Source organism: Hylobates moloch, unplaced genomic scaffold (assembly GCF_009828535.3).
Source record: "Hylobates moloch isolate HMO894 unplaced genomic scaffold, HMol_V3 SCAFFOLD_16, whole genome shotgun sequence".
NCBI classification, from domain to species: domain Eukaryota; kingdom Metazoa; phylum Chordata; class Mammalia; order Primates; family Hylobatidae; genus Hylobates; species Hylobates moloch.
Genome location: NW_026652291.1, coordinates 30450917 through 30473864, shown reverse-complemented (window position 1 = coordinate 30473864; position 22948 = coordinate 30450917). Strand labels below are relative to the sequence as shown.

Sequence of the window (22948 nt, the reverse complement as noted above, 5' to 3'; positions counted from 1 at the left end):
AAATGCTCATGAGTGAATAAATGATCAGGGTTACCAGCCCACATGCATAATTAAGACCAAACAATCTACTTCTCTCTGTCCTCGTTACTTCTCCCTAGACCAAACCACCATAACTGGTTGCCTGGCTTCTCCACGGCCTTCAAAGTGGTATTTGTACTCTGAGTTTTACACTCCTAGAGACCATTTTCCACATAGTGGGCAGAGTGATTGTTCAAAAATGTACCTAATGGCCAGGTGTGGTGGCTCATACCTATAATCCCAACACTTTGGGAGGCTGAGGTGGGCGGATCACTTGAGGTCAGGAGTTCGAGATCAGCCTGGCCAACATGGCAAAACCCTGACTCTAATAAAAATACAAAAATTAGCTGGGTGTGGTGGTGTGCATCTGTAGTCCTAGCTACTCAGGAGGCTGAGGCATGAGAATCGCTTGAACCCAGCAGGTGGAGGTTGCAGCGAGCGGAGATTGTGCCACTGCACTCTAGCGTGGGTGACAGTGAGACCCTGTCTCAAAAAGAAAAAAATGTATCTAATGTCATTTAATTCCCCTGTTTGAAACTCTGTAGTGGTTTATCTCATATTATAATAACATTTGAACTCCTTACCCTGACTTGCAAAGCCCTTTATGTTCTGGCTCCTGGCTACTTCCAACATCACATCCCATATCCCCCCTCCCTGCCCATCATGCTCCAGCCACACTGGGGTTCCTTCCAGCACTTTCCACCAGCTGTGCCCTCTGGAGTGCTCTTATCCCTGATCTTTACATGACCAACTCCTTCTTGTCCTTCAAACTTTGCCATCAATGTCATCTCCACAGAGATACCATCCACGACCTCCTGGCCTAGAGTACCTTCCCCCCAACGCTGTCTCTTCACCTTTCCTTATTTTTGGTTCTGGTTTCCTATTGCTGAATAACAAACTACCTCAAAACAATTTGTTATTATAGTACTTTATGATTCTGTGTGTCAAGGAAATCAAATGGCACAGTGGATACAGCTTGTATTTGCTCTGTAAGATCTGGGGCATCTGCTAAGATAACTGTAATGGCTGGGGGTTGGAATAGCTTGGGGTTGGCTGAGTCTCTCTCTTTCTCTCTCTTTTTTTCCACATCTCTATATGGCCAGCTTGAGCTTCCTTCCAACATGGTGACTTCATGATAGCACAGGGTTCCAACAGACCAAGGTAGAAGCTGCCAGTCCTCTTGAAAGCTAGACTTGAAACAAGTATAGGGTGTGTTCTGCTATAGTCTACTGATCAACGCAGACCCAGGCCAATTCAGATTCAAAGAGAGGGAAGACACTTCACCTCCTAAGAGGAGGAATGTAAAATAATTCAAGAGTATCTCTAATATGAGAGAACACATTTTGGCAGCAAGACATTTTCTTATTAATGTATTTGTTTATATGGGTAACTTGCTTATTGAGCAAGTCTTTTTCCCCCTTCCATCATTGCTTCTAGATGAACTATGTTGGTTCTCCTTTTTCTGTCCCATAACAGTATCTTGGGCAGATCTTCTAGTGTTCCTGCTGCTTTAGCTTATTAAAGGCCCAGCCCCATCTAGGCTGGTCCATCTAACCAAGACTAACCATTTCCCTTCCCCAGGCAGGGTCTGGATTTGGCCCAGGGGAGTGGGGGAGGGGTGTAGTTTGCCCCTGTACCCCCACTCCTCTCTCTCTCTCCTCCTCCTTTTCTCTCCCCTTTTCTCTTCTTTCACACAGAGGGGGAGGGAGAGCTTTCAGGAAAGTCCCTGTCAGCTGTGGCCATTTCTTCTCTGGCTATGAATGTTCCTGGCATGATGGCATTCAGATGCTAACTCTCTTGTGGGTTCACCACAGGGCCACCCTGCACCACTGTTCCCTGATGTGAGAGGTCTCTTCAGCTCTGTATCTCTCACCCCACCATTCAGCCACTGCCCCAACCTCCACCCAACAGCCTACCAACTGTGGGTCTGCACAGCTGCAGGCCTCCCTCTTGGGGGGACATGGACAAGACAGCTCAAGGACATGCACCTTCCGCCATGTCCACCTGACCCATGGGCAACGACTGCTGGGTGCCCCAAGGAGTCCCTGCCCTCTCTGTCTCTGCCTCTTCAATCCTGCCCTCCCCCAACCTCCCTGTCCGGACAGCGCGTGGGCTGATCTCAACAGCAAATCCAGATCCAGGGAGAGGAGGGGAGGGAGTCAGCACCCCAGGACTCCAGTGACCCCAGTCTCCCTCTCTCTTCCTTCCCCTTTCCCGGTCTTCTGCTTATGGAGACTGAGGAAGGGGTGCTGGGAGATTTGGGGGCATAGCAGAATTGCTTTAACCATCTCTTAATAAATCCTGTAGGCAAATGGGCCTAGTCCCAAATGGTTCCTTTGTTTTAGAATATGGGGTACTCAAGGCCCTTTTTCCTTAGCTCTGAGTCCAGCCACCAATTCGAGCAGCAGAAAAGGCCCACCCAGTACCCTCTGGCACTAGAGCATGGGCTGTCTCTCCCCTCGCAGGTGTGGTCCATGAGAGCAGGGTCCTGTGTGTCTGTCCCCACTGGATCCTCAATGCCTAGTCAGTGTCTAGGACATAGAGTGCTCCACAAATAGATGACAAGCAAATCCCTCTAAGACCTAAGTGGCTGGAACGGCTGCCAATATAGTCAAGTGGGCCAGCTGGCTCCTTCCTACCCATTCCTGCTGCGAGGCTCCTGCTCACGGATGTGGAGTTTTGCTTCCAGCTTCCAGGAGCTTTTCTGGTTTCTGTCTTGCTCTCTACAGGGGTCATTGGCCTGGGTTGGGAGGCTGCCCGCCATGTGGGTGACCTTATAGAGCCAAAAGCCTTGAAGATGCTACCAGGCCTGGGTTGGGGTCCTCAGGGCTGAGCTAGAGGCCTGGCCAGTGGGAGGGGATGGGTGCTCTTCTCAGCTCACAGTGGGTCAAAGGCAATAGCTCAGAACAGCTGCAGCTAAAGAGAGGAGAGGCAGGAGAGGAAGTGCATTTCTTTGGCGAAGTATTGTCTCCTGAGGCTGACTCACACCCGTCTATGACCACAGCCAGAAGCACATTCTGACCAGCATGTCCTGCAGGGTCCCCAGGCCTCAGTGAACAGGGCACCAAGGACAGCTGCCTCAGCAGGGCCACCCCACTCCGCTGGACATCCCCAGCTCCCCTCAAAGCCCCAGGCAGGCCCTTGTCCCCCTGGGTCCCTGTGGGTTTCTCTTCAGCAGCCTCAAATGAGGAAGTGAGGCTGAGGAGAGAATGGGGGAACTTCTCTTCCCCCAATACATATAACAACATATAACATCAAAGATACACACACACACACACACACACACACACACACACCCCTTGCAGGTCAGAAGCAGAGGGGAGTTTGATAGTAAGTGGTTTGGATTAAAAAAAATAGGCCTGGCATGGTGGCTCATGCCTGTCATCCCAGCACTTTGGGAGGCTGAGGTGGGTGGATCACTTGAGGTCAGGAGTTCAAGACTAGCTTGGTCAACATGGTGAAACCCTGTCTCTACTAAAAATACAAAAATTAGCCGGGTGTGGTGGCGCACGCCTGTAATCCCAGCTACTCAGAAGGCTGAGGCAGGAGAATCGCTTGAACCTGGGAGGTGGAGGTTGCAGTGAGCCGAGATTGTGGCACTGCACTCCAGCCTGGGTGACAGAAGGTGACTCCGTCTCAAAAAAAAAACATAAAACAATAAAATAAAGATTTATTTTTTTCCTGCCAAAGCACTGAGGAGGAAGACAGAAGGAACTAGGGGGTAAAAGGCAGATAAATCTGGGCAGCATCTGCTGGTCCCTGCATCTGTCTGGCAGCCCGAGCAGGCTGTAGGTGCTGCCATTCAGTGCCTTGAGACCCAGCCCAGGAAGTCTCTCGGGAGGGCCGGAGGAGTTTGGGGGTCCTTGCGGCACAGGGCTGGGGCAGCCCTAAGCCCTGGGAGAGGAGGAGATTGTGCTCTTGATGCTGTTAAAAAGTGGCTGGGACCAGCCTCTCCTCAACTTTGGAACCAAAACTACATCTTGGGAGCTCCTCGTTAGGGGAGGAGCAACCCCAGGGTGCTGTAGGAGCAGGCTGGGCGACCTCCGGGGCAGCCTTGAAGTGGCCTCCATAGGAACAGTCTCCAGTGACCACCCAGGGCCACTGAGACTTGAGCCTGGGCCCCAGTAGAAATGTGTCAAAGCCAGAAGAGCCATCTAGCCAGGCCCCTCAGGTCAGAGATGAAACGTGAAGGCAGAGGGAAGCCCAGTGCCACTTGGTGAGTTAGAGACAAAGCCAGGCCTCTGACCCCCACTTCAGTGCTCTCGACTCTCCATCAGCCATTTCACCTTCTTGGGCCTAAGTGTCCTCAGCTGTCAAAAGGAGGAAGGAAGGAGCAAGCTAACATGTTGTCGTGAGCTGTGACATGCCCTCTCGTTGCCTGAGCGAGGTCTTTGAGATAAGGAAACTGAGGCTCGGAGAAGGTGCTGTGCTGTTCCTGTTACACCCCCATCCCTGGGTCTGTCTGGCTTCCGTTTCCAGCTGACGCTCACTGCCCCGGCAGACACACCCCCTAGATCAGCGTTTCCACACTAGAATACTTTATTCAAGAGAATCTGGCTTGGCAGTCAGATGGCCCTGCAGGGACAGCTTGTGGGGGTGCCAGGGCCCTCGGGGAACCTGCTCCCCTGCCATTGCCTTCAGCTGGGACACACAGGCTCCTCCCCTGGTGACCTCATCCCCACTGGCTGAGCTGTTTCTCATCCAGACAGCTGTTTGTCCAGCCCGGGGCCCACTCTGTGTGTCTCTTAGAGGGGGCAGGGTGGGGGTACCTTGGCCGGAAATAACAATGTCCCAGCACAAGCAGATGGCAAAGTGTGAGGGGAGATCACGGGGGACAAGGAGTGGCAAAAGCCCCCAGGCAACCACTGTTCTCCAGAGCTGAACGTTCTGATCTTCAGAAGAAGGTGGGGAAGTGGCTGGATCCCCTCCGCCGGCTGCCAGCCTTCCCACCAGCCAGGCCGTGGTGGCCCCAGCAGGATCCTCATCCCTACTTTGGACAGGAGCTCCGAAAGCGAGGGCTGCTTGTGTGTGCAGAGCCTGAGGCCCAAGAACAGGTAGCAGGGCCCCCTTCTTTCCTTCTCCAGGCCCCTGGAGACCTCCAGGGCCTCTGGGGCCTAGCTTGCCCCTCACGAGGCCACGTGTCTTGCTTCTTCCAAAGCGGAAGCTTCCAGGAGTCTGGCTGGCTTCTCTCTTTCTCTCACGTTGTTGAAGGCACTGAATTCCTGAGGGTCCTGTCCTTCCCTGCCCCTCGTCTTGGAGGGAGAGAGGCATTCAGCAGGGAAACAGTTCGCTAATAAATAGAGGGCAGGTACCAGCAGGAGTCACTGAGTGTGACGGTAATAAATACACGAGCCGGGTGCGGGGTCTCTCTCCTCCAAGGGGCTGGTTACCTCCGGGGAACAGGATCGCCGCACCTGCCAGAGACCAAGCACAGATGGGGCGGGTATCAGCACACTGTGGAGGGTGTGGTCTCCTCCTATGGAGGAGGGGGCAGGCCCAGAGGAGCTTGGGCAGGGAGCATGGGGAGGGCGCAGCGCTCCTGGGTCCCTGCTTGCCTCAAGCTGAGGAGAAGCTGGGAGCTACCCTTCACCAAACACTTACCCAGATGCCCAGCCCTGTGCCAAGCACTGTCTTCTTAACCCTCAACAACCTTCCATGAGGAAGGCACCCTGATTATTCTTGTGAAGATTAGGAAACTGAGGCCCAGAGAGGTGAAGAAGCTTGCCTGTGGTCACACGGCCAGTTGGTGACAGAGCCACATTTGAACTTAATCACACTCCATGCAATCATGCCTCTGATTACCCTAAGACAGCAGTCTCCAAACAGGGGAATGGGTACCGCTAGACGCACGTGAGGACTGAGTACCGATGGTTTTAAAGAAATCCATTTTCAGCCTCCAGGTCTACATTGCCTTAAAATTATTTTTGTGAGGCAGTGGCTGAGATCTGCTTCTCTGGCCACAACACATCTTGCTCATTCTAAATCCTCATAAAGTGCTTTGCTGCCAGGTAGAAGTATTCTGAGGACATGAAAAAAAGAACAATTTGAGATATTGATGTAGGTCTTGAGAAAGAAAATATGGCTAATGACTGGGTAACAAAGGCTTTCAACAAAACCGAAGAACAGCTTAACCAAATTGTCAGCCAGGATATCATGAGAAGTAATTTGTTCTTAGCAGAGCACCTTGAGATTTCTGGCAAATAACTTGGAAGGAAGGAGTTCAAGTAATTGAGTGACATCTAGTCTCATTTACTTATTTATGTGAACATGGTTTCTCAACCTTCTCATCAATAAAAAAATGATAAACAGGAATTAAATTAATGCAGAATCCTGTCTCAGTCTGGCAGGAAGTAACATTCATTAATGGATTCATTCACTAACTGAAACGAGGTAGCCACATCCATCTCGTTGAGATGCATTCTCAATCAAATTGATTGTATTTTTATATTGAACATTTATTAAAATAGGACGTATTTGTGCTGTTTTGACCAAATGGTGCTACTAAGAATTATTTTGATAATTTATTCCAGGAGAAAATTTAAATTAGGTTTATGCTCACAGGAAATTTAAAATAATTCAAACTCATATATCATTTTTTTGTGGCAGATAAATATGACAAGGTAATCAATAAAAGACTTCTGAAAATTAAAAGCCTAGTGTATAGGCTGAAATTCTTGGGGGTGGGGAGTGAAATGGAAATACAAGTTCCAAGAAAAAAGAAACAATGTAAATATATAATTATGAAAGGAAGTGTTCGTGTATTTTTTTTTTTTGCTTGTTAATTTTCTTTTCTTTTCTGTTTTTTTTTTTTTTTTTTTTTTTGAGATGGAGTCTTGCTCTGTCGCCCAGGCTGGAGTGCAGTGGCGCAATCTCGGCTCACTGCAAGCTCCACCTCCCGGGTTCATGCCATTCTCCTGCCTCAGCCTCCCGAGTAGCTGGGACTATAGGCACCCACCACCATGCCTGGCTAATTTTTTGTATTTTTAGTAGAGATGGGGTTTCACCATGTTAGCCAGGATGGTCTCGATCTCCTAACCTTGTGATCCGCCCGCCTAGGCCTCCGAAAGTGCTGGGATTACAGGCGTGAGCCACTGTGCCTGGCCTGCTTGTTCGTTTTCCTAAAAGTGGATGATGGTGAGTATAACATTAAAATGGCCTATTTAATAGGATACACCTGGAGAGTGTTCTGTAATAGCTTTGTATTAAAATATTAATAATATGTCAGAAATTGTATCCTTTGTAATGACTTACACTTTTTTTTTCTGAGACAGGTTCTTACTCTGTCACCCAGGCTGAAGTGCAGTGGATCTATCTCGGCTCACTGCAGCCTTGACCTCCCAGGCTCAGGTGATCATTCCACCTCAGCCTCCTGAGTAGTTGGGATTACAGGCACATGGCACCACGTCCAGCGAGTTTTTGTATGTTTTTTGTAGAGACAAGGTTTCACCATGTTGCCCAGGCTGGTCTTGAACTCCTGGCCTCAAGCAATCCACTTGCCTCGGCCTCCCAAAGTGCTAGAATTATAGGCATGAGGTACTGAGCCTGGCTTGACTCATAATTCTGATGAAAATGTTCAATGTCAACTTAAAAATGGGCAAGGGAGCACATGGGCTTTTGGAATTTTTTTTTTTTTTTTTTGACTGTCACCCAGGCTGGAGTGCAGTGGCATGATCTCGGCTCACTGCAACCTCCACCTCCCGGGTTCAAGCGATAGTCTTGCCTCAGCCTCTCAAGTAGCTGAGATTACAGGCATGCGCCAAGACGCCCAGCTAATTTTGTATTTTTAGTAGAGATGTGGTTTCACTGTGTTGGTCAGGCTGGTCTTGAACTCCTGACCTCAAGTGATCCACCCACCTCGGCCTCCCAAAGTGCTGGGATTACAGGCGTGAGCCACCGCGCCCGGCCACTTTTGAAATTCTTCAGGAGATTCCCGAGTGAAATGTCTGAAGACTGCTGCCTTGGGAACGGGAGCCACGGGACACTTTCTGCCTTGGGCTGCAGGCGGGTAATGCGGGCCTGGATGGACTTCCCTGCCAGCTTGTTCCCCAAATTGCCACGCGGGCCCAGAAAAGAGATGAGAGCATAAACCCCTAGGGGGCGCAGTCCCCAGGATCCCTGTCTTCATGGAGTGGGGCTCATGGGGTCAGGACTTGGGTCAACTCCACTCCACAGCACGAAATGACTTCCTGGAGTCATGTGCGTGGGGGAGGCTTAGCCCTTGAAGGAGAGCCACCTCTTCAGTGACTGACTGTGCATGTGAAATATTTTTTTTCTATTTACTCTCACAGATTTGGGTTTTCCCTTCTCTCATCCTTCTCTCCCAGCCACACTCAGGCCTGGGGCTCCATTCTGCTGCCCACCAGGTACGAAGTGGGTTAGAAGAAGCAAGGGGACCCACAGGCAAAAATACTCCTGGGAGCCAGTGGAGAGGGGCATATGTTCCCTGGGGCTACTAGGAAGTGGCCCCAGGTAACGTCTCAGCTGATGACAGACTTTTAATCACTAAAAGGTAAACACTAACGTGCAGCAATCCTGTTTGTTTGCTCACAGATGTACTTGACACACAGTAAGTGCTCAGTAAATGTTTGTAGAGTGACTGAATGTTTGCTGGACATCCTGCCCTTCATTCTACACAGAGAAAAGCTAGGCTGACAAAGGTGAAATGATTTGTTCAAGGTCAATGGAAACCTAGGGCTAAGCCGGGACAAAAATCAAGGTCCACTGATGTTTCCTGGGCCCTACAGTCTTGAGGAGGTGCGGCTCCCTGTTCTGCCCCCAAAACTGGCCTCAGTCCTGCCTCTCCCCCTCCCCAACCTAACCCTAGCGGCAGGGCGGGGCACCCCTCGGCCCAGCCTCCTCGCCATCCCTGGGACCCCGCACACTCACAGGTGGCAGTCTGTGGGTTTCTGCTTCTCTCTCCTCCTCTTCCCCCTGCCCTTGGGTCTCCTCCTGCAATAAGCCAAGCGTCAGGACAAGGTGGCTGGGGACCCCCATGCTAGGACAGAGGCTGGCAGGCCCGAGAATAGCCCCGAGCCCCAGCCAAACCACTTACCTTTCCGGCTTCATCTTCTCCCGCAGAGGCCTAGGGAAACAGACGGAGAGAGGGGCTGAGGAACGTTAGGAACGCAATAAGTGGGGCTCCCTGCCACCCGGACAGGTCCCCTCCGACATCCCCAGTCCTGGTCCTGCAGCCGACACTGAGGCCACTAGGGGGTAGCATGGAGCTGGCAAGGGAGAGGTGGCCAGAGCCTCAAGGCTTTGCTCCCACTCCAGGCTCCAGTGACCCCACCACGAGAGGGACAAATCAACCTCCTGGGGACCCCTGCCACCCGCTTCTGCACTTCTCAGCCTCTTGGCATCAAATCTGGCGTCGTTTCTGTCTGTTCTCTGCTGCTTTTTCTTTCTCACTTTCTTTGCTGCTTTTTTCCCTTCCTTCCAAGGTGAATTCTGGGAATTTCCTCAGGGACAGGAGATGATGGCCAGACAGTGGACTGACTGCCTGTCAGGGCACAGCCCCCACTCCATCCGGAACAACATGGGGAGTGAATGACGGGGTGGGAGGAAGGAAGGGAGCATCAGCCCTGAAGTCACCAGGCATGTCTGGGCTCTGCCTCCCAGGCTGTGGCTGTTGGCCCAGAAGCAAGAAGAAAGGTGTCCCTGTTGCCTGGCCCCTGGCAGGGGACAGGGCCTCAGTCTTCCCTGGGAACAGTGGGTAGAGACATGGGCCAGCATGGTAGCAGTCAGCTTTGGGGCCAGGACATGCTACCCTCAGCCGGTTCCTCCCTTGGGAGCCAGGGCAAGGTACCAGGGCATCTTGGGACTGTCTGGTTGTACCTCTCCATATTGGGCAAGTGACAGACACTCTTGGAATCTCAGTCTCTTCATCTGCCTGCCCCAAAAGAGTGGCTGTCAGGGCAAAGGGGATGTAGAAGATGACTCTGGGTCACCACCCAGCATTGCACCCAGGAGGGTTCATTACCGAGCTCTTGTTATATGGCTAAGCTCTGGCTTGGAGGGATGGGTGGAAACAAGTTGAGGCAGGGCCTCCAACACTCCAACTAAAGGGGCAACCATAGCCCTGCCCAGGAGGCAAGGCTAAGCCTGGGGGCTATTAGAAAAGTGGTCATGGCCGTGAGAGGTAGCCTGAAAAACAAAGGCTTACGAGTTAGGTCAGGGCTCAGAATCCCTCCTCCCACACTCACTAGCTGTGATAAATCATGAAACTGTATTGAGCCTTGATTTTCTCATCTGTAAAATGGGGATGACAATAGGGTCTACCTCCCAGGGTTGTTATGAGAGCAGGAAACTTGCTCACCACTGCATCCCATCTAGGACAATGCCTGGCATGCGGTAGGTGCTCAATAAATGTATGTGACTAAATGAGAAACATTCAAGTGCCTCCTGCGTGGCTAGGCACAGAATAGGCACACAATAAGTGGTAGTCTTCCCTCCTCCCGCCCCTGGCTAGGGCTCTGGACTTCTAGTCTGGTGCCTTCATCCATGGCCCAGTGGTACCAGGAGCAGCAGCTCAGCCCATTTCTCTCTTCCCTGAACCTGGTTGGCAGTGCCAGGCCTGTTGCTCCTGCTAACCAATGTTCCAAGTGCCCCCGGCACAGGCATCAAGACTGGTGGTGGTCAGAGGCTCTGCGGATTGGGAGGGGCTATAGCGGGGTGCTGCAACATCAAGGAAGCCACGGTGTCACTCTTCTTCTGCCCCTTTTCTCCTACCCGAGCTTGTCCTTCTTGCTGCTTCTCAGCCCGATTTGCCCGCTCCTGTGGGCGCGCAGCTTGGCCCAGAACGAAGTTCAGACTTGCAATGTCTTTGCCTCCAGGCACCTCTTTCAGAGGCCCGTGGCAGCTGCCTCCCATCCCAGAGAAGGGGAACGACACGCACCGAACCCCTGCGAGGCTGGGAGGGACCCACCCTCTCTCTTCCCTTGCGGTATCTCAACAGCTGTACCCCAGCTGCTGGGACCAGCTCCCTCGGCAAAACTGGCTCGTGGGGGGACAAAATGAATGGTAGCCACCCCTGGTCCTGCCCTCTTGGTCTCCCTCAGTCTGGAAAAAAGTGCAGCCCACAGCAGGGATGAGCAGCCTTTGCCTCTGCCCTGGGATCCATCTTTGCTGAGAATGCTAAGAGGACGGGGGCCTTTCCCTGCTACCCACCCCACCCTGGAGACCTACCGGCACTCGCAGAGAACGTGCTGAGAGAATGTCATCTCCACGTAGGAGGGCGGGTCCCCAGAGCGGATCTTTAGGAGCTGAAGGAAGAAAGAGGTGATGCCTGGATTGGGGAGTGGCCCATGAGTTTCCGGCACTCTTCTCTCTCTCCTTGTAAGGAGAACCCAACTCTGTTTCCTGCTAGCCTGTGGACTACAGGCCCTCACTCCACTCTGAAGGTGGGGCAAACAGCTCTCTCAGCTGCATGGGGATCTGAGGGATCCCCTGTCCCTCCCTACCCAGGGAGCACTAGCACAGCAATAGCGCAGGAAGAGGGCTCATGTTCTGGAGTCAGAGAGACCCCTGTTCAGATCTTGACTCTTTTAACTGCTGAACAAGTGAAATAACATCTCTGAACCTCGAGTTCCCCATCTGTGAAATGGGAATGACGCCAGCCTTGAAGGATTGAATGACACACCACTTGTGGCACGCCTAGGACAGTGCTTGGCATCACTCAGTAAGTGCTCAGTAAACCACTGCGTGTGTGACATGTAAGCTGCACTTGCTTGAAAAGGCACCAAATGCTTCTGGTGTCAACAGGGACTTTATACAAGCAGATTTCTTTCCAGCTTTAACTAGACACCCTGAGTCTTGGGATAGGACTCAGCGTGAGGCTAAGAAAGCTGGTGGGGGTGGAGATGAGTGGGCTCAGAGCCATCGGAGGGCTCAGGAAGGAGGGGCCCTGGGCTGGGGTGGTAGGAGCACTGGCCTGGGAGTCAGGCTCCAGCCCTGGGACCTGGGCCTATCTTCTTCCCTCTCCAGGTCTCTTCTAGTGGGCAGATTCGGTGGCCCCCTGGGCAGGGTGTGGACCTACCTGCATGGTGACATTGGCCGTCTCCACCGGCACACAGTGCAGGTTCTCATCGCCGCAGCAGCCGGTGCAGCGCGGCAGGGAGACACAGGATGGGCTGAATATGTGCTCTACCTCGCTGGGGTACTCGGACACGACGTCCACCAGCCTCTCCAGCGCCCGGCAGTAGCTGCGGCCCCACACTTCCTGGAAGGGCACCACTGCGAGGAGGCAAGGGGGCTGGGTCAGGCCAGCAGAGACCTGCCCCTTGAAGCCCTAAACCTGGCTCCCAAGGCCCTGCTGGCCTTCCAGGTTCAGCCCCCAGCCCCATCCGAGCTCCCTCAACTCTGAACTCCTAATGTGATCCCTCCGAAATGCCTGTGGGCCCCTTAGCTCATCTGCTGGATGGAAATCCCCATGGAACAGAATCTCTTGGGGTCCCAAGCTTTGCTCTGTCCTCAACTCAGGCAACCACGTCTGCCTTAGCTCCCTGGAGCTTTGAGGATTGTAGCCCAGGCAGCTGCCCGGGCCCTCTGGATCTTTCTCAAGCCTGACCCGGTGCTTCCTCCATCTTGGAGAACTTGCAGAAAACAGTCATTTCTGGAGTCATGCAGGGAGGGTGGGCCTTCCCTTATTCCTCTGCTCAAACACCTTCCACGGCTCCCTTATTTCCTGCCCCACTCTGTGCCAGCTCCTCTGCCTGGCAACCAAGACCACATCCAGCAATGTGGCCCGACCCTCCTCTCCGTTGAGTCCAACCAGCGCTCACACTGAGCCACGGCAGCACCACATTCACTCCCAGCTCTGGCTTGTGCACTCTGCAGCCCGTACAGCTGCTCTTCTTCCCCCTCCTCTCATTTCTATCCAAATAAAGCCCACCCACCATTTTCCATGACCTGCCTCCCCATCTCCTCTTTGAAGCCTTCCCCAGCAATTCCAGTGCACACAGATGAGCCTCCCTTGAGCACTGCTTGGCCTCTGGCCTCAAGGGGTTGCCTTATCTCCGGCACTGGTGGCTCTTATCTCCTTTACAACCAACCAACTCGAGGCTCCATGAGGGCAGAGATGGATGTACCCGTAAACACAGGCTAAGTCATTCCTGGTTGATTAGATGACATTTCACTGAGGGTCATCCGGGACATCCCTGACCCCACGATGTCCTGGCGATCGTGAATGGGATGTTTTGGGGGCTGATCTGGAATCCCTCAAAAGATGCTGCTCTTTCAGGGGAAGGCCTGGGACCAGGCCCCAGATAGAGGCTCACAGGGAGAGTGGCTAGAGTCAGACACCTGGCTTCCAGTCCCGGCCCTACACTGGCTGTGTGACCTTGGGGAGATCACTTAACCTTTCCGGGTAGATCAGTTTCCTCGGGTGGGAAAAAAGAAGGTTGGGAATAAATGGTTGCTAAGGTCTTTCCCTCTCTGACCAACCGCCTGTGAATCAGTGCCTGCAACCCAGCCCAGCCCAGAGACCATGGACAGAGAAACACCCCCAGGCCTGGGTCATCCTGCTCTGCATCTGATAGTCATCGTCAGCTAGTGGGGAAGAATGGGGAGCTGGGGGCCCTGCAGCCTCTGTCATGGAACAATGGCCTCTCCCAGCAGCCCCTCATTTCTTCCATGTCTCTGCCTAGGAGGCAGAAGGGGCCAAAGTCCATTCCACCGAGCCTATGAGGACATGAGCCTCCTGGTAATCTCGGAAGAAAAATAAACTTCAGTCCTAGCAGAGGCCCTCGGGAAAGGCTGCAAACTGGTGGAAAATACCCAGAGGCGGTATGTCCATGTGGAGCTGGCTAGGCAGTCATAGAGGCAATAAACAGTGTTATCTGCTTGTTTGCTGCTCCATTCTGCCATGCTCTGCTTAGAGGGCACTAGGGCTGGGCTAGGGGCTGGTGGTGGGGGGAATCCATAGGCCTACCCTGACTACCACTCCACGCCACTGGATACTGCCCTGGAACCCAGTGGGAAACAAGGCTTCTCTCTCCAAAGGCGCCCAAAGTGCAGGGAAGCCTGCCTTTGCAATCCAGGGTCAGAGAGCACCTCCCTATCACCAGCTCCTTGAGCTGTGTGTTCAGTTTAAAATCTTCATGAGCACTACGTGACTCTGAACGTTTAATCTCCACCTTGGAAAACATAAATAACAGCAGAGGAATAATGAGCTGCCAAAGCACCGCAGAAGATTCAGGTTCCTGCCCTGGGACCAGCTGTCAGCGAGGGGACAGCAACAGAGAAGGGGCACCCCAGCCCCCTCCCATCCTGCAAACAGACACCCACCCAGCTGGGCTGCGGGGCCATGGCCACCTTTGGCAGAACTGGCTGGTCCTCAGTGGCAGAAGAAGGGATTTCCTTTCCTCACCCCACATCCCACCATGCAGACTCCGGGTCCCTGAAACCCTGGAATCTGCCACTTTCCCGGCCCTGTGGCCGAACCACATTGGGGGAGGGCTGAGAAGGAGGTAGGCTGGAGCCTGGTGTACCTGGCAGCCACCAGGAAAGAGGGCAATTCATCCCTGAAGGCCCCGGAATGGGTGTGTGGGAGAAACAAAAGGGGCTGGGTGAGGGGCCGGGCTGAGGGAGTACAGTGACCGCTCCCAGATGTGGGCTGTGTCCCTCAGGAAAGACCTCTGCTCAGCTGTCCCCGAGAGCACTTCCACTGGCCCCAGACCTGCTCCAGGAGGGGGTGGAGGTGAGAGAAATGGGAAGCTGTGGCCCTCTCGGGCACTGCCAGGGCTGGGTGGTCCCCAGGGCTGCTCCTGAGGCCGAGAGTGGGCCCTCAGCTCTCTCGCCAGCCCTGTGAGTGAGCCTCCCACCTGCCTACCTACCACCTGGGATGGGGGAGACCCCAGGAGAGAAATGCTTAATCCTGAGAGCAAATTTCTGTGGAGGGCACTGGGGACGGGCCACAGGGCTAGGCAGAGCCACTGGCCACCAGCCCAAGCCCTCAAGTGTCCTCTCCATGGTCACTGGCAGGGCACACAGACAGCCTGCCACAAGGGACACCCTGCTCATGCCCACTCAGCCACGGAGCTATTGGGAGCACTCGGTTCTGCCAGATCCATGAGGAGTGTCAGAGGCTTGGGGCAACCCCCAGAGCCTCTCTGAGCCTCAGGGCCTGCATCCGTAAAAATGGAGTACAACACCTTCCTACTTCACAGCCTGTGGTCAAAGCAGAATGACAGAAAATGCCTAACACTGTTACCGTGAATAGTAATAGTAAAAATCAACGCCCATGGCTGGCCATGCTGTCTCTTGCTCTGGTGTTAACAGGTGGGGATGCCATTTTCAGATTTTGAGAGCTGGGGTGCAAAGCTCATTGTACTTCTCCTGGTCAGACTGCAGACTCCCTGATTGATAAGTGTGACAGGAGAGCTGACCTAATGAATCTACACTTCCAGGCCTCCCCACCTCAAATCCTGGGTGATATGTACACCCATTTCTCCTCCCTGGAGTCAGAGGACAAGTCCCTTTTTCAATCTCGGAAAAAGAAGAAACCATAGACATCACGTAGTCTAAGGCTCCCATTTTACAGATGAGAAAACTGAGGCTAAGGCATCTTTGGTAACTGTGGCCTGTGGCATCTTTGGTACCTGTGGCCTGTGGCATCTTTGGTACCTTTGGTACCTTTTACCTACACTAAAAGCACCAAAAAAGGCATAGTGTGGAGGTAGGGGATGGGTCCTTCCCCAAATCCCAAGGAGCATAATGTTGTGCTGGTTCCAAAGGCACAGCAAGGGAGGCATCCATGAAGTCAAGGGTAGCTACCTCCTCTACCTGCTCAGGGGTCTAGGGGCCTAAGCCTTAGGTGTCAGAGTATAGCCAGGCCTGGGAGAGGCGGGCTGCCAGGCAGGCAGGCCAGCAGAGGGTGTTCCCAGCATACAGATGGCTATCACGCGTGTGCGTGTGCATGTCCCTACATGCCCACTCTCCCATGGCGCAGGGGAAACCTCAGCGGTGGTGTGTGGCCACTTTGCACGTCTTGGAGAGGCAGGGAGGGAGGAGCGAGGTAGGGGGCCTGGCATGGGCCTCCTGCCTCTGCACGTATGTCTCTTTGGCAAATGTCTCGTTGCCCTTTGAAGATTCCCTCTCGATGCAACCAGGGCGGGGAGTGGAGGGGCCAGGGAGGGCACGACTCATGTTCTGTCTGTTTATAGTCAATGGAAAGGCATGGCCAGATCTCGGCAGTTCCACCAGGGCTGGGCTGCTGGGGAAGGCCCCTCACCCATTCCTGATCCTCTTGACTGCCCACTGCATTCAGCTCCCAGACCCCCATTCTGGCCCCTGGCACTCACTCCCCACCCTGTCCTCCAAGACCCCATCCATACCCTTAAATCATGCTGGGGAAGGGCTCTGAGCCAGATGGATGAACCCTGGCTATACTGGCCCCAGCCCCACTCTCCATGTGCTGGTGACTCCAGCCCACACCTCTCTAGTCTCTGGGTCACCATGAAGGGATCTCTTAGGCCCTGTCAAAGTCATCAGCCAGCATGTCTAGCTTGTTGGCTCTCCCCAACTTTTATCAACCTGCACCCACGCTTCATGCCACGCCTGGGCTTGAGAGAAAAGGAAGAGAGGGGCTTGGGGAGCATGCATACCCCCAGCCTGCCCAGCTTACCTTCCACCTCTGACGAGCCGTTCCCAGCAGACAAGGCCCACTGCTGTGGACAGAAAAGTGCAGAGATGAGTCGGGGATACCTTGGAGCTCTGCACTCTTGAGCCAAGTGTGATGGCAAGAAGGTAAGGGCCCCTCTGGGCTCCTTCCCACTTGCTGCACACACTCTGCCCTGTCTCAGAGCAGCCTGAGTACAACTAAAAACTCACCGGACCCTGGGTAGGTTAGGTCCCACCCCTCTCTGGCCTCAGTTTTCCTCATTTGGAAAAGGATGGGAGGCTAGAAACTTTTGGAGACCCTTGGCCTGCTGCATCCCAAAGATCTTCCAATCCTGCGGGTCTGCCTTCTACCCAGCCCCCAGGCCAACCCTGCTGGGCCCTGCACAGCCCGCCTTGGCTGGGTGCCAGAGCCCGGGGGAGGTGATCAGCTGGTGGGAGCTGAGGGGCTGAAGCGGGTGGCGCCATGAGCTGGTGCAGCCGGTAACGTTACACCTCTGGCCAGCCCTGCAGCAGGCAGGCGGGTGGCTGGGCTGCTCGGACTCCTCAGGGACTGCCCAGCCCACTCCTACTCTTGGGCTGGGGTTGGGGACTCCCAGGGCAGCGGGACAACGCAGTGGGAAGGCAGTTCATTGGCTTTGTCAGGATTTCACTGCCCAAGCTGGCTCCCAGCCAGACTCACCCGGCTCCTGGGAAAAGGGCCCTGCTCACTTCCCCAGGCCCTGCACTCAGGACCTCCGGCCACCCACCCAGGAGAAAAGGCACAGCAAGACCCCTTGTCTCGTCCCCAGCCCACCCAGGAGCCCATGGCTCAGTCCTGAGCCCTGGTGGGGGCAGGGCCCAGCCTCCCCACCATCAACTTCTTCAGCTGGCTCCTCCGCCACCCCCACCAGGCCAGGTCAGAGGTCCTGGGGACGCCTGGTTGGCCATGGGGCCTCGACCCTGACCACAGGGCCAGGGACCCGCCTGGAATTAGTGGACAGATGCTTTTAGCAAAGCCACCAGGGCTCCAGGGGCCAGACAGGAAACCTCCCTCCCTCCCTCCCTGTGGCTTCCCTGCCCCCCACCAAGACAGCCCCCAGGACGTGGGGGACAGCCAGCCTGAGGTCTCTTCCCAAACGAAAGAAGTCCAGCCTGGCCTTTAGGAAGTGTGTGGACATCCTTGGAGTTGCTGTTCCCTGGAGTGGGTCTGTGATTTCAGAGTCCCATGCTTCCAGTGCTGGGATGGGGAGGTCAGGGGAGCCGGGCTAGATGGGGGTAGCTCTTACCTGGGAGGGCACAGCAGGCAGCACCAGCCCGGCCAGGAGCTGCAGGAAGCAAGGGAACAGCCTCATGGCCCGCATCTTCTCAGACGTCCCGAGCCAGGGGGCTCTGAGGGAAAACCACCATGCTCATCCCCCGGGGAGCCCCTGGCACAGGAGGAGAAGAGCTGAGTTGGGGGCTGGACGCCCCCCTCACTGCTGCCCCGAGGCCCCGGCCGGTGGTTCGAGCATCTTCTGGAAGCCGTGCGGAGTCAGGAGCCCGTAGGTAAGGCTGTGGCTGGGGAACCCGACGAGGAGCGGCCCGGCGGGGAGGGCGCCGAGGGGCAGGCGGGTCCCGGGATGGTCCGTCGGGCGCCCAGTGCCACCCTAGGTCCTCCCGTAGCTGGGCGGCCGTCCGTCGATGCAGTTTCCTCCGCAGACAGCAGCTCCCTTCTGGGACTGCAGCCGGTCCGCGCCTGGGTTTCAGGGACTGAGCCGGGGCGGGGCTCCAGGCCGGCCCCGCCCACCGCAGACGAGGTTCCCGAGCCGAGTTCCCGGAGCGCCCGGCCAGCCCGCAGCGCCCGGCCAGCCCGCAGCGCTGGAGCCCGCAGTGCGTGCAAGGCGCGCTCGGCAGGTCCGGACGCCTCGCAGAGCCCAGCCCGCAGCTCCCCGGGCCGCGCCGCGCCCGCCCACAGGGCCCACAGCCCTGCTCCGGCTCTCGGGGCCGTCACCTGGGATGGGGGCATCCAGGAGTCCAGCGTCAGCCGTCAAGGCTCATGACCTAGCCGCCTCTGCAGGAAGGGCCGTCCCGGATCCCTGGGAAGGCAGCCATGCCCACACCCCTAGGGGGCCAAGGGATTCCTAGCCAGGTTGTATAGATGAAGAAACCGAGGCTCCGAGAGCACCCCTGCCTGTATATGTCGAATGGACATAGGCATTCTTGGAAAGTGTGTGTGTGTTGTGTGTGCGCGCATCTGTGTGTCCGAGGAACTGGCAGAGACAAAACCCAAGCCTACGTGACTCCAGAACTGTCTCTCACCCGACCTACCACCCTCTTAGCCAGGCACGGACACAGTGGGCCTCCCACAGGAAACCTCTCAGGGCACCTGGCTGGAGGATCAGGCCTGTTGCCTCCTTGGGAAGCAGTCTTCCCAGGCCCTCCTTGCGGGGCCAGCCCCCTGGGGTAGAGAGTGGCCTCACCCAGGCATCTCCTCCTGGTCCCTGGCCGAGGAGGAACCGTACGCTGCGCGGGGGTCTGTGTGCATCTGCGCGTGTGCATGGGCATTTCCGAGTCTGTGAATATCCACGTGTGCTGTGTGTCCGAGCCTCTGTGTGGTCTGACTACGTGTGACTACTGTACATCCAAATACGACTCTGTGTGGGGGTCAGGTCTCTCTGTATCTCTGTATGCTTGTGTGATTTGTTCGTGTCCGCTGTGTATCTGGGTGTGTTTGGAAGTGTCTGAATGTGTATCAGTGGGACTGTGAGTCTGCACGCCTGCCTGTCTCTGCTTGTGTATGTCTGTCTCTGTGGGTGAAGACTATGCCTCTCTCTGTGCATTTGTGTGTGCCCTCCCTTGGTTCTGGATCTTTCTTTACCACCACCCCTCTCACTGCCTTCTGTGTCCAGCTCCCAGGCTGCAGGAACCTGGCAGGATTGGGAGTCACGAGTTGGCTGGGCCTGGGGCTGGTGGGTGGCTGTGGGGGAGGAGCGAGGCCTGGGAAGTGGCCCCTACAGCTCACATTCCAGCCAGGAGCAGGGAGGCCAGGGCAGCCCCAGCTCTCACCCCAGTGACCTCTGCATCCACTGCCTGCCTGCCTGCCCACCCACGAGGGGCTGCCAGAGATGCAGCCTGCCTGCCTGGCCAGCCCTCAGCCTGGAGGTTCAGGAGGCGGGGGCCAGTCACCAGCCAGCTAAGCGGGGTCTGCAAGGAACATCCTGACAAGCTTCAAAGAAGCTTGGGGTTCTTGGGGTAGACAAACTCCTTCCTGGGCCCAGAGTCATTGTGGAGGGTCACTGTGCATGTGTGTGAGGGTGAGTAGGTGTGTGTTTGTGCATATCTGTATTGTATATGTTGCCCATAACATCTTTGCATACATACACGTGTGTTTGTGTGTGTCTTTAGTTTGGGTATGGGTTTGTGTATGTGGGCACAGGTGTGTATTGTGCACAAGTGTGTGTGCGTGTGCTTGAGTATCTTCATTGTATATGCTTATCTATAACTGAGTGTTTCTAGCACTTATGCATGGGATGTGTCTATTGTATATGAGTTTGTATTTTTTTTTTTTTCTGAGACAGAGTCTTGTTCTGTCACCTAGGCTGGTAGACAGTGGAGCAATCTCCGCTCACTGCAACATCTGCCTCATGGGTTCAAGTGATTCTTGTGCCTCAGCCTCCCAAGTAGCTGGGATTACAGGTGTACACCACCATGCCTGGCTAATTTTTGTATTTTTAGTAAAGACGGGTTTTTGTCATGTTGGCCAGACTGGTCGAGAACTCCTGGTCTCAAGTGATCCACCCACCTCAGCCTCCCAAAGTGCTGGGATTACAGGTGTGAGCCACCGCGCCCAGCCTGTATTCATTAATTTGTTTTTTTATTTGACACGTATTGCCTGAGCCCTACCATGCTCCAGGCACTGCTCTAGGTGCTAGGGATATGATATGGAGGGTCTCTCTAAGTTTACGTTCATGGAGTGGGGGGATGCCGATGGCTGGGGATGCCGAAGTTCTCTTTCCTGAGTGAACTCAACACCTTCGGCGAAGTCTGTGGTTCCCACAAGTGCACCTCAGTCCTTCATCACTAAATTGGGGACCATACCCTTCTAAACCCAGCTTCCTGGGTTGTGAGATGAATTAGCCTAGGGTAGGCTCAGTGGCAGAGACCAAGGAGACTCTAACATTTCCACGGATTGAATCGAAATTTGTTCTTGCTCACATCCAGTCCAGAGCAGCTGTGCTAGTAATTCTGCTCCCTTGGGTTTTTTTTAAATTTTTTAAATTTAAATTTTAATTTTCAGAAACGAGGCCTTGCTCTCTCTCCCAGGCTACAGTGCACTGGTGTGATCATAGCTCACTGCAGCCTCCAACTCCTGGGCTCAAGGGATCCTCCCGCCTCAGCCTCCAGAATAACTGGGACTACAGATGTGCGCTACCATGCCCAGTTAATTTAAAAACTTTTTTTTTTTTTTGGTAAAGACAGGTTCTTGCCATCTTGCTCAGGCTATGCTCCTTTGTACAGTGGCCCCACTATTGACCAGCCACATCGCCTCAAGTAGCTTCCTTTGTTTTCAGAGCCCCAGCTTCCTCCATCTGTAAGAGTGGGAATGATAACTGTACTTACCTCATAGGGTTGTGCGAGGACTGAGAAAGCACCTGTGGTGCAAAAAATGGTAGCAATTGAGCACGATTTCTAATTTAATTTTTGACTTGTATTAGAGAAATAAAAATACTACAGTTAGACCGGGTGCAGTGGCTCACTCCTGTAATCCCAGCACTTTGGGAGGCCAAGAAGGACAGATCACTTGAGGTTAGGAGTTTGAGACCAGCCTGGCAAACATGGTAAAACCCTGTCTCTAGTTAAAATACAAAAATTAACTGGACGTGGTGGGCGGCGCCTGTAATCCCAGCTACTTGGGAGGCTGAGGCAGGAGAATCGCTTGAACTCAGGAGGCAGAGGTTTCAGTGAGCCAAGATTGTGCCACTGCACTCCAGTCTGGGCGACAGAGTAGGACTCTGTCTCAAAAAAACAAACCAAAACAAACTAAAGTTACAGAGCAGAGTCCTGTAGCATGGACATGAGATAGAAAATAAAGAATCTTATGCTTCTGCCTGTGGCAGTGGAGAAAGAAAATGGAGTGATTTGCATAGGTGCACACAAACACTAATTCTCACCATCACAGTGCAGGCTCTCAATCCTCAACTGTCATTGAGGCCCTTGAAGTAGACCCAGGTGCTTAGGGGGTGGCAGTCAGTGCCCAGAACTCAACACTTAACTGTTTATCACCACAATCCCTTGCTGTTGTTTCAGGGAGAGAAGTAATATTTATTGAACATCTATTATATGCCAAACAGTGTGCTTGGTGCTCTAACCACCTTGACTCATTGAATTCTGATCACAATCTTGTAGTGGTAGGTTTTAATTATTTCCATTTTGAAGATGGAAAGATGGAGGCCCAGGGAGTTTATGTAATTTTCCAATAGTCGTTTAGCTACTTAAAAAGGAACAGTGATGGGGATTGAGCCGAGATCTTTCTCCAAAGGTCTTTCTTTTTTTTTTTTTTTTTTCAGAGTCACATTCTTTATTAGAAGTCCCCTCGAAGAACACTGGAAGACAATATATGATACAAAATAGTTTTTCAGGTAGAATACTATCCATCACCGACTATAGTAATTGCAAGAGATTTTATAAAGGTCCAAGGTGGAAATAAAGCACATGTTTTTCTGTAAATATATCAGCAACAGTCAACAAATATGATCCAGCATGCAAATTATAAAATGAAACTTCTCTCAACTCGTGGTCTGGAGAAAGGCCAATCTGCTCACGTGGGGCTACATCCCATATCCTCCAACGATTACTCCATTGCTGGAATTACCATCTTTTTCTTGGGGATGGTACTGTACGAGCATCTCTGGGGAAAGAGGCTTTACACACTTCTGTGTAAAGAAGAACCCCACACTGAAGGACCACACACCTGTGCCTCTTACTCCTACCTGCCAGTATTAAACCTCTCAGGAGCCACAACTGTGTAAGAACTAAATGGTTTGATATTATGAGCAAAGTTTGGTTTCCCTATCTCAAATTTCACACTTTTTCTATTTTTCATGCTAATAAATTTAGGGTAGGCAGTTTTAGGACCTACTGTCACATCTGACTCAAGCACGCTGCTCACTTTTTGCAGACCTGAATGCTGGAGAGGGACACTGAAAATCTCATTGTTTGATTCGTGTGACAACACTGTAAGGGTTTTCAGGTTTTCATGCTTATTATGGACACTTTCAAAACTTGTCAGTAACCCCAGGTCCGCCTGCAAATACTACTGTGTTATTTCACAAAGCAGATTTTTCTTTTTTTTTTT

At 53.6% G+C, this 22948-nt stretch overlaps 1 protein-coding gene across 2 annotated transcripts; it reads right to left on the bottom strand.

Moving 5' to 3' along the window:
• Positions 1-5319: 5319 nt before the first annotated feature.
• PGF (placental growth factor) lies at positions 5320-18495 on the bottom strand. Of its 2 annotated transcripts, XM_032180297.2 has the most exons (7): positions 17901-18328; positions 16640-16682; positions 12053-12249; positions 11203-11279; positions 9071-9100; positions 8905-8967; positions 5330-5432 (listed from the first exon to the last, which is right to left on the bottom strand). In XM_032180297.2, exons 1-7 carry the CDS (start codon positions 17973-17975, stop codon positions 5405-5407), a joined length of 513 nt encoding a protein of 170 aa, XP_032036188.1. In that variant the 5' UTR covers positions 17976-18328; the 3' UTR covers positions 5330-5404. The 2 variants fall into 2 exon arrangements, with proteins under 2 accessions (XP_032036189.1, XP_032036188.1); XM_032180298.2 differs by lacking the exon at positions 8905-8967 and having other exon boundaries at positions 5320-5432; positions 17901-18495.
• Positions 18496-22948: the final 4453 nt, after the last annotated feature.